Source organism: Echinops telfairi, unplaced genomic scaffold (assembly GCF_000313985.2).
Source record: "Echinops telfairi isolate 266 unplaced genomic scaffold, ASM31398v2 ScPeMD7_7465;HRSCAF=8503, whole genome shotgun sequence".
Classification (NCBI taxonomy): Eukaryota; Metazoa; Chordata; class Mammalia; order Afrosoricida; family Tenrecidae; genus Echinops; species Echinops telfairi.
Window position 1 is genome coordinate 4,707,631 of NW_022111365.1, and position 11,892 is coordinate 4,719,522.

The 11,892-nt window shown below is 49.0% G+C and overlaps 1 protein-coding gene across 1 annotated transcript in view; it reads right to left on the reverse strand.

Annotated features, from left to right (window-relative positions):
• The window catches only part of DCPS (decapping enzyme, scavenger), a 71,940-nt gene that overhangs the window by 11,566 nt on the left and 48,482 nt on the right, over positions 1–11,892 (reverse strand). The window contains exon 3 of the mRNA XM_004714192.2: positions 3,966–4,111. Within this exon, the coding sequence (XP_004714249.1) occupies positions 3,966–4,111 (146 nt within the window). The remainder of the gene's footprint in view (positions 1–3,965; positions 4,112–11,892) is intronic.

Below are 11,892 nucleotides of genomic sequence, written 5' to 3' on the forward strand. Positions count from 1 at the left end.
GGGCTCATACATACATCAATTGTGCAAAGCACATTTATACATTCATTGCCCTCATTATTCTCAAAACATTTGCTCTCCACTTAAGCCCCGGGCATCAGGTCCTCATTTTTTCCCCTCCCTTCCCCCTTCCCCCTCCCTCATGAGCCCTTGATAATTTATAAATTATTATTTTGTCATATCTTGCCCTGTCCGACGTCTCCCTTCACCCACTCTTCCGTTGTCCGTCCCCCAGGGAGGAGATCACATATAGATCCTTGTAATCGGTTCCCTCGTTCCAACCCCATGATCTTTTAATTCTGTTTCCATGAACTTTTTGAAACCCTCCCTCCTCAAATCTCTCACGGGTTTTGTTTCCCCAGAGAACCAGGACTAAGACAGAATCCAATGAGACCCAGTTTCATCTGCCACTTGCTGTCCCCGGGTGACATTCTTCAACTTCTCTGCCTTGGTTTCTTCTTTTGGAAAAGGTGGCCATTAGTATTCATGTGTCAGGGTTGTGGCGAGGCCTTCAGGGGAGCATAGGCGCCTGGCATAGAGTCCAGCGTGAGGCGGGCACCGAGGGCAGAGGAGGGTGCTTGGAGAGCTCCAGGAGGACAGTTTGGGGGATATATTTGGGGAACAATGCTAGAGCGACCGGGCAAAGGGAAGCAGGAGGTGGTGCTAGTCTGGGAGCAAGGGACCACTAGGAAGGGGATGGTGACGTTGGGACTAGCCGCTGTTCCGAGTACTGCGTGTGCATGAGCCCTCGCACACTCTGGCTGCATCTCCTGATTGTGCAGGTGAGGGAAGAGTGTGAGCTACGGCGAGCAAGCCTGGCTCCGAAGACATAGCTGAGTCCTACCTGCTGGGAAGGAGAGCTTTCTGGGACAGGGTTAGGGAGAGGGACCTGATCCACATGGAAGCCTCAGGGTCAGATGCTCAGATAAGGCAGGGAAAACAAGGACCCAGTGTTGTTCAGACAAGCCATAAAGGTTAGGAGGAGAGAGTCCAAAAGCAAGCCTAGGAGAACCTGTGGGGAGGGGGAGAGGGGGGGAGGGCAGCGGCAGGCCTGCTGATATGGGCTGAACCCTGGGGGGTGCTGGGAAGGGCAGGGAGGGTGTGCAGATCAGGAAGGCGTGCCATGGTCTGTTTATCAAACTCTCACCCAGTAATGCTGATGATCAGCACGGCTCAGGAGCTCCTAGTTTCTGGAACCCTGCCCCCATCCCTCTCTTCCCAGCAGCAGCCCCTGCTCCTCCTCAGTATGATGTTCCACATGGGGCTGTACAGTGCTGTGTAATACAGCCCGTGCACTCTCATAGCCATTCTATTAAAGGCTTTCTCTCACATAGCCCACATACCAGCACAATAGAGTCTACATCCCAGGGGACTTCTCTGGGACTCTGAACAGCAGATGCTATTTAGGAAGATAAGGTCCCATTTCCTCTGGCCATTTCAGAGGAAAAAACAAGTGCTGAGACTTAAAATAAAAAACAAACAAATAAATATGTGGTGGTGGCTGCTAGCTGCCTTGACCGATGACGAGCCCATATACCACAGAAGGCAATGTTCCCTACTCCTGCACCATCCCTAAGATTGCTTAGGAATTGGAGGGTGGTGATGCCTTGGGTTTCCATTGGCTGACTTTCAGAAGTAGACCAGGTCTTTCTTCCTCATCCATCTTAGTCTGGAAGTTCTGTTGAAACCTGTTCAGCATCAGTCACACAAACGTCTCCACTGACAGCGGAGAGGTGGCGTGCATGAGGTTTGTTAGCCAGGCTGGAACCCAGGTTTCCCCACCTGGCAGTTCAGAATTCCACCATGGAACCTCCACTGGCCCTGAAACTGGAGGAGCTGCACATACTGCACAAGGTACCGTGACTTACTACAGCACCACAGCTCCTTCAAGGAGATGGAGGCAGTGAGAGCCAGCAAGTCAATAAGAACAAGGCTCATCAGTAAGTATCAATCAGATTTACTTCTGAGTATGCCCACCGGGCCAGTTTGCAAGCAGAGGTTCTGGGCCCACAGAGAATTAGGATCTCTTGGCTAAATGGCCTAGCATCTGGCCTAGGGCTAAAAACACTCTGCTGACCTAGCGTCTGCCAATTGGATGGCTCCCTGGCCACTGGGAGAGGAGGATGAGGTGTCCCCCACCCCCCACCCCAGCTCTCTGGAGAACGAGTGGCCAGAGTGAGGAAGGTTTGACTAGGAGCCTCAGCTCCTGGAGGCGGGTTGACGTCTGGGCTGGGTGGGCCTACCTCAGCATCAGTCTTTACTCTGACCTTGCCAAGGTCAGAGTCATCAGAGTCTAATATGCATGTCACGTTGGCCACCACGACTGCCTGTGGAGTGCACATACGGCTATGATCACTAAGATGAAGTAAGAACAAAGCCTGAGAACCTGCTTCTGAAAGGCAGCCATTGGAGACCCACGGATCACAAGGACCTGCTCTGCAGCCAGTCTTTTGGAGGGGTGGTGGTGTAGGCAGATCCATTGTGCATTGGGTTGCCTGCTAACAACAAAACCTAAATTCATAGATGCAGATTCTTGCTACTACCCGGATTGCTTTGGGATCCTTCAAAGAGCCTCCTTGGCAAGCCTAAGCACCTTGGGTGGAGCCCCAGACCAAAGTCAATTCCAACAAATCAATGAAGCCAACTCTCAGACAGGACTTTATCACCCCTTTATCTCATTACGTTTCTCCACAGCATTGATATTTCAGATAAACTCTAAATACACTGCCATTGGCCTTGCCCATTTATGGTGACCCAGGGCAGGTGACAGGGCAGAACTGGCCCTGTGGGTTTCCGAGACGGTAACTCTTTATGGGTGTAGAAAGCCCCGTCTTTGTCCAGAGTTGTTGAAAGGTAGCTAGTTTTAGGGACAAGTAAGGTTGTCTCTCCAATGCCTGGCAGGGCCACATACAGGGTTGGAAAGAAATCAGGTAGCTTTTGGACACATATGGGAAAACCCAAACTGAGCACACACAGACTAGGACACTAGGCCCAGTTAAATACCTTGGGTACACACACGCACAGGTGGGCCTGAACGCAGACAATGGGGTCAACCAATACCTTCAACCACACCTCCCCAGCCAGAGATGTTAAATAACCCAACTGGGGAAAGGCCAGCTCTTTCACTGTGCTCCTGTGCTTCAGCGAGGGGTCGGGGGTACAGGGGTGGGGTCTCTCAGGGCCTACTCAGGACCCAATGCCCTTGTGCTCTTGGTCTATGAGTCTCCAGGGACTCCCCAGTTCCGCATATGCGGATGTTCTTTTCCACATAGTTTTTCATGCCCAGGTGTGAACCCCAGCGCGGCCCCGTGCAGCTTGGCACATTTTCCAGAAACAGCGTGTACCCCTTTGAGATGGTAAAACCTGAAACTTCTTGTTCTTCCTAAAAACTCATGTGGATCACAAAACGGGCTTCGGCGCGCTTTCAGCGTGCGAAGCAAAGAACCGAGGTATAACCCACTCCAGAAACCAACAGAGTGACTGGTGGTTTCGAACAGCTTATCTTCCAGTTAGCAGCCCAACGTTGGCATAAGCAGGGCTCCCGATATGGTCACTATACACTTGTGTATTCTCTGCTCCGGCACAAGGACGCACGCACACAAGGCGGGACCTTGCCCACGTGTTCTCTGCTACAGCACCCACGTCTGCCACAGTGACTGGCCCTGGACAAGACCAAACCAATCCTCCTGCCATCAAGCTGACTCTCCTCATAGAGACCCGAAAGGGCAGTAGAACAAACGGCTCCTTAGGGTTTCCAAGCAGCACATTTTTTCGGGAGTTGACTGCCTCCTTTTTCTCCCAAGGAGCAGCTGGAGGATTCACGTGGCTGATCTTTCGAATAGCAGCCCAAGACATCACACTGCTGCCAGGGCTTCTTAAACCTTCCTCAAAGAAAACTTGTTAAAGGAGAAGCTGACCGCAGGCAGTCACAGCTCCCCAGTGCTGGTACCCATGGGGCGGCCAGGTACCTGAATACTGAGGCTCTGGGACTCCAGGTGGGGCAGTGTGACATTTCTGTAATTGTCTCCGGTCTCTCGGATCAGCCGGAGGTCCTGGCGCAGGTACTTCTGCAGGTGTTTCTCTGTGGCAGGGTAAACCACGGTGGTCTTCACATCTGTAAGGAAACAATACAGTCCGTTCCTGGAAAGTGAAATCCAGTCACATCAGCTCTCCTCACCCACAGCTGATTTCCCAGCTTGAAGAGCAAAGGAACCAGAGGTGATTTGCCCACAATCCACTCTCCTGAGACCCCGAGCGTCATCAGAGTTGTGAGCAGAGTCTCACTCACAACCTGCAAAACACAAGGTTTCACCGATGGGTCCCTGGGCCCCTTATCTCACCCTCTTTCCCATGTCAGTCTTTTCAATGAAGACAAATGAGTTTCTAGAGAGCCTGCCTCCAAATTTCTAGTTATGTGGTTTTCTGCACACAAGACAGAAAAACGGATTGAACGCCAACTAGCCTTGATGAGGAGGTACTCATGCTGTAGACTGATGCACTTGGCTGCTAAGCCAAAGTCGGTAGTTCCAGCCCACCCAGGGGTGCCCTCAAGAAAGGTCACAGGCACAGAATACGCACAACTCTACTCTGAGACACACGTTCACCAAGCGTCACAGTCAAATCGCCACAAGTGGTGTTTGTATTTTTAAGCCTTAGTAAGCACAGCTCCACCTAGCACAGTGGCTAAACGCACACGTACTGCATCTGAGGGCAGCATTCAGATCCTGGCTGACCTCAAAGACGAGCTGAGTCCAGGAGTCATTTAGCTCCTACTTTCCCCTCTGCCAGATGAGGGTCATACTAGCTCCGATTTCATAAAGTGGGAGGATGAAACGAGTTAATACCTATACACTTTGTTAGGTAGTTAGAACAGGGGCCAGAGTGTCCACTGGGCATGGGCTCCGAGACAGGAAGAGGTGGTGCACCTAGGTGGACAGTATATACCTGGTATGGCCTGACCTAGGCCAGGTAAGTTTAATTCAGCCAATGGGGTCAAACCAGTACCTGAAAAGCTAGAAGCTCGCTTTCTCATTCTCTCCCAGCGACTCCTACACAGTTCAGCACAGCCGGGCCAAGGTCCTGAGTAGCTGGGCCGCGGTCTCTCTCTCTCTCTCTGGCTTGTGCTCAGTTTACTGTATCGCCTGAAACGGCTTCTATCCTTTATTAAAAAACCACTTGGGTCACAAACCAGGCTTTGTCGTGAGTTCTTTCTTGTACAAAGCCAAGGACCAAGGTATTTCCCACCTGGGAAATCTAAGAACCTCTTAGAACAGTGGTTCTCAACCTTCCTAATGCTGTAACCCTTTTTAAACACAGTTCCTCATGTTGTGGGGACCCCCAACTATAAAATTATTTTCCTTGCTACTTCATAACTATAATTTTGCTCCTGTTATGAATCATAATGTAAACATCTGATATGCAGGATGTATTTTCATTGTTACAAATTGAACATAATTAAAGCATACTGATTAATCACAAAAATAATAATTACATATTGTGAAATATTTATTTCTAATTACAAATAAATGAAATTTTGTCTTGAAACATGGTGTAGCATGGATAGCAGTCTTCATGCCAGGTACTCAGATGTGGGCATATCTGCATGTGGGCAGACCCGCCTGGAGACGGATAGAGGAGCAGTGTCTCGGTTCCTAAAACCATCGGAAATATGTGTCTTAGGCGACCCCTGTGAAAGTGTCATTCAACCCCCAAAGGGGTCTCGCCCCACAGGTTGAGAACACTGTCTAACACACAGTAAATAATACATAAGAGCTGGGTGTTTAGAAGGCAGGGTCTCTCAACCTCTGCACCATCAAAGCTTTGGGTCAGATAACTCTCTGTTTTAAGTGTGAGTCTGTGGACTGACTGCAAAATGCTTTGCAGCCTCCCTGGCCCTCTGCACCCCAGATCCCAGGGCCACCACCCCACCCCACCCTGGGGGATAACCACCAAAAACGTCTCTACACAATGTCAAAAATCCTTAGTGGGGGTGGGTGGGTGGGGTGGATGTGGTGATGGTAAAATTTGAACCACGGTTTTTAAAAATCTTTTATTGGGAATTGGGTGAAGGTTTACAGAACAGATCATCAATTTTACATCCAACAATCCATACATATTTAGCTGTAAATCACGTATTGCAATTGTTCTCATCAGAAAGATATTGGATAAAAGCCACAGCCGTCCAGTGACCCCGGCTCACAGTGACCCTACACAGGGCTTCTGAGGCTTTGTACGTCTTTACAGGAGCACACCAAGTCATAAAAACCAAATTCACTGCCATCAAGCTGATTCCAAGCAACAGCAGCCCTGTATGACAGGGTAGGGCCGCCCTATGGGTGTCTGAGCCGTACATCTTTACAGGAGCAGAAAGCCTCATCTTCCTCCTTCGGAGCAGCTGGTGCCTTCGAACCGCTGACCTTAGCAGCCCAACGCATAAACTCACTATGCCACAGGGTTCCTGCAGAAACCGACAGCCTCATTGCTCCCCTCAGAGAGGGTCTCCGCTTACTGCCATCGTCTAAAACCACCTGTTTGGGGTTGAGTTTTTATCTCTATCTTGAATAACTGTTCTTACCACTCTAACACGTTGATGGCATGTTTCAACATAGAGCTCAACACCAGGAAAGGAAAATGGTATTTCAAAATCCACAGGGGAAGTTTTGCCAAAGACCTACTCCTCTCCGGCCCACTAACCACAGACTGGGTTATGTTCTTCAAGGACACCAAGGAATCAGAAGCTCAGCAGGTTCTTTTGAACACCCCAGGAAACACCCACACTTGCCTGCGTATCTCAAGGCCAGCTCAGAATCACCATCTATGCTTCCGTGTTTGGACTGAGGAAGGGGTGGTTCTAGTCCTCACTTTACAGCACAGTCGAAGAAGTGCACAGGTGTTCTGAATTGAATTGTGAGCCCCCGCAGCCCCTATCCCCCTCCCAGAATGAATGTGGATGCAGTCTCATTTGGGAATAGGGTTTTGTGTTATCTTAATGAGCCGTATCAGTGTAAGCTGTGTCTTCAATCTAATCAGCGTTAAGATACTCAAAGAGTAGACAGCGTGGAAGAAAGGAAGGAAGCTCAAATCCACTGCCAGTGAGTTGGTTCCGTTTCCCTGAAAGCTTACAGGACAGGGTAGGGCTGCTCCTAGGGTTTCCACGCGGTAAATCTTTACGGAAGTGGACTGCCACATCTTTTTCCTGTGAAGCGCTCAGTGGGTTTGAACCACCGACCTTTTGGTTGGCAACACAACCAATGTACAACCGGGGCTCCTTTTCCATACTTCAGCACGGTTCGGAATAGGCAAAACGTAGAAAGAACCTACATGCACCTGGCTGAATCCTGGGCAAGGTGTAGTGGCTACAGAGGATGGAGCAGACCCAGGGTAGTACTCGGTCAGCGAGAAAGCACGGATGACCGGGAAAACACGAGGCGGAGTGGAACCCGTCAGACACAAATGAGCAAATAGTGGATGCTTTCGCTTTGATGAAAGAGCCACACTGTCAATCACCTTTCCCTTGTGGCACCTGGCTGAGCGGGCAGGGGAGCAGTGAGTTATGTAGACACGAGAGGAAGATCCCCAGTGACAGACAGCGGTTGTAGAACATGATCAATGAGACCAATTTCATTAAATAAGTTGTACCCCTGCGACATGCTGAGTTGGCAAATGTTATGTTTATATATGTATTTTTCACAACAATAAAAAGAAATAAACGGGGGTGGGGCAGATTAGACACAGGAAAGAGCAAGCACGCACTAGGGAAGCAGAAGCCAGCATGAGGGTCACCGAGAAACCAAGCCACCTGTCAAGCCCAGGATCTTCCTCCAGGGCCGGCAGAGAGGGCAACTTACCCAAGAGCAGTGGTTCTCAACCTTCCTCATGCCGTGACCCTTTAATACAGGTCCTCATGTTTCGTTGCTCCTTCCTAACTGTCATTTTGCTACTGTTATGAATCAGGCGACCCCTGTGAAAGGGTCGTTTGACCCCCAAAGGGGTCGCGACCCACAGGTTGAGAAACACTGCCCTAGAGCAACTGCCCTGAGTTCTTCCCTGCTGCCCTCTTAACCCGAGAAAAAGCACATTTCTGCTCGGTAAAGTGACCCACTTGTGGAATTTCTGTTGTAGCCCCACCAGGAAACAGGGACCCAAACACGTGCCCAATGCCACACTGCGGGATCTAGGTCTTCACTGGAACCAGGGCTCCTTCCACACAGCTGCCTCCCTGGAAGCCCAACACCTGGCAGTGGTGGACCAGGGGGACAGGGAAAGTGCTGGCCTGTGGCTACTAAGGAGGCTGACCTACCCACACATCGCTTCTGTGGAGCAGCAAACGCTCCCGGTTCCTCATTCCCGCGAAGCAGAGCAGCTTAGTGAAAAGTGCCACCTGCAGAGTTAGCAGCACACATCAGACAGAGTTGGACCCACAGCTCCCGCTTACTAGCGGCTGTCTTTAGAGTTTCCATTTGCTCCTCCGTTAGGGTGCACAGTGACAGCTGCCCGAGAGAGTTAGGGTGGACCAAAACCAAGAGGTGCGGGACGTACAACACCAAGCCCTGGGATCCCTGGATCTGCCACCTGGTAAAAAGGCATGCATGCTTACGCAGAGCCCATCAGCAAAAAGCAGCTCCTTGCTTCTTACTCCTGTTGCTTTCTAACAATCCAGGGTCATAGGTCACAGAACAGAGGTCAGGTTCACCAAGATCACAAGAGGCCTGAAATAGATGGGGTGGCACCATCATAACCCAGCAGTGGACTTCTGGAAAATCCCATGGTATCTGCAGTTGTAACTAGCTGGATAAGAACAAGATTCTAGAGCTGGTCATGTCCTGGCCCAAGGCCTGATTGGGCACTGCTTTGTGACCTTAAGTAAGTGACCACACCTTTCTGTTGCTTCATCTTTTTCACCTATAAACTGGGAGTAATGGTATGTGCCTATTAGTGGAGTCAAAGCTATGGCAATTGCTTAGCCATAACCAAGCACTTTGAAGGCATGAGTTACTGGGCTTGGGGGCCCAGCACTGTGGTCTGGGGGTCATCAAAGTCAACTATAACACAGCCCACAAAGATAATGTTCTACATCCTACTTTGATGAATAGCGGCTGGGGTCGTACCAGCTTGGGAGCTGCTCTCTAAGGTGAAGCTGTTGCTCTCTCCCCATCTGGAGCATAAAAAGGGTAAAGAGAATCAAAGACTCATGGAAACAAGTAGCCCAAAGGACCATGGAAGCCTAGCCTCCTCACTCTGAGGCTAGGAGGCCTAGATCTTGCCCAGCTATCAGTGCTGACTTCCCTGTAAGGGGGTTCTAGACAGAGTGGGAGAAAACCATGGAACAAAGCCCCAAATCACACCGGGGTAAAATACTAAGGGCCTGCAACAGAGCAGCAAGGGGAGCAAAGCAACGAAGTCCCCAAGGAACGCCAAAAATAGACTTTGGGGCCAAGACGTGGCACCCCATCAGACTCGACTGGCAAACACGCATAAAAGTCAACCGACAGACCTGGAACTATTTATAGGCCTTTCTTTGTTTTTTGCTATTGCTGTTTTGTTTTCTTTTGTTGTTATGTTTTTGCTTTGTTTTGTTGTTGTGCTTATTATTGTCTCTGCATGTCTATCTAGATAAGATAGGCAGGATAAACAATCTGGAGGAGAAAACAGGACTGACAGTTGGTTTGGAGGGACATGGGAGAGGGGGAGGTGGGGGGGCAAGGAGGGGGCATTGCCAACAAACCCAGGGACAAGAGAATAACAAGTGATCTAAAATTGAGGGCGAGGAGGGCATAGGATGGTCTGATGGGGCTTCATCAAGGGCAACGTAGCAGAGAGGAATTACCAAAACCTGAATGAAGGTCGAACATGACAGCGGGACAAGAGGACAGTAAAGAAAATAAAGGAAAGAACTAGGAGGCAAAGGACATTTATAGAGGTCTAAATACAGGCATGTACCTATGTAAATATATTTATATACAACAATACAGAAATAGATGTATGTACATATATTTATTTGTTAAGTATTAAGGCAGCAGACGGACATTGGGTCTCCACTCAAGTACACCCTCAATGCAAGAACACTTAGTTCTAATAACCTGGAAATTCTGTGATGCTCACCGTCCCTGATATGTTAGCTGAAGACAAAATTGGGTACATAAGTAAATGCGGTGAAGAAAGCTGATGGTGTCCGACTATCAAAAGACATAGCACCTGGGGTCTTAGAGGCTTGAAGATAAACAAGTGGCCATCTAGCTGAGAAGCAACAAAGCCCACATGGAAGAAGCACACTAGCCTGTGTGACCATGAGGTGTCCATGGGATCAGGCATTACTGACTCAAAACAAAAAATCATATCGATGTGAATGAGGGGAAGGGCAGAGTGGAGACCCAAAGTCCACCTGTAGACAGTTGGACATGCCCTTACAGAAAGGTCACGAGGACGGGGCGAGACAGTCAGGGTGCAGTACAGCACCGATGAAACACAAAACTTGCCTCTAGTTTTCAATGCTCTCCCTCTCCCCGCACTACATTGACCCCAATTCTACCTTACACATCCAGCTGGTCCAGAGCATGGACACTGGTGCAGATAAGAGCTGGAGACGCAGGGAATCCAGGACAGATAACCCCCTCAGGACCAATACTGAGAGTAGCGATACCCAGAGGGTAGGGTGAAGGTGGGGGGAGAAAGGGGGAATCAATCACAATGACTGACAATATATCCCCCTCCCAGGGGACAACAGAAAAGTGGGTGAAGGGAAACATCGGTCAGTGTAAGACATGAAAAAATTAATAACATAATTATCAAGGGATCATGAGGGAAAGACAGTTAGGGAGGGGGAAATGAGCTCAAGTAGAAAGTAGGGCTCAAGTAGAAAGAAAATGTTTTGAGAATGATGATGGCAACATATGTACAAATGTGTTTGACACAATGGATATATGGATTGTGCTGAGCTGTTAATAGCCCCCAATAAGATGATTAAAAAACAAACCCAAATCATTAGAGTGACTGGGAATATTGGTTGGATAGACACTGGTGGAACCCTCAAGACTGTAGTCTCTAGCCCCCCCTTCAGGTCTGGAACGGACCCACCCCAGGGTTAGCATAACCAACTTTAAGAGGAAAGGGGCCATATTTCCCCAAGGACAAAGTACAGAGAGTTAGGAAAGTAGGAGGGATGAGATTAGGAAACCGGGCGGGAAGACTAATACGTGATGATGCCACAGGGAGGGGGTTCTAATGGATGAATTCAAACAAAAAGTTTGAATTCTTGAGTGTAAAACTGATCAAATTCTTCAGTGTAAACACAGATTCTTGAGTGTAAAACTGATCATCTCAGGACCAATAATGAGAGTAGCAATACCGGAGGTGGGAGTAGGGGGTGGGAGTAAGGGGAAGGTGGAGGGAGAAAGGGGGAACCGATCACAATGATCTACATATAACCCCCTCCCTGGGGGACGGACAACAGAAAAGTGGGTGAAGGGAGACATCAGACAGTGTAAGATATGAAAAAATAATAATATTTTATAAATTATCAAGGGATCGGGAGGGAGGGGAAAATATGGGGATCAGATACCAAGGCCTCATGTAGAAAGAAAATGTTTTGAGAATGATGAAGCCAACAAATGTACAAATGTACTTGACACAATGGATGGATGATTGGATTGTGATGAGTTGTATAAATGCCAATAAAGTGATTTTAAAAAACAAAACTGACCATCTGCTCTGTAAACCTTCCCCCCAATTCAGAGTAAAAAACAAAAATAAGGACTTCCGGGAAGATGGCGATGGAGTGACACATAACAGAGGGACTCCGCAGAATCCAAGCCAGGAGAGTTGCTTAGAGGGAACTTTAACACAGCTGGAACGCAGGAGGAGCATCATAAAGAGGGAAAGAGGGACCACACTTCAACC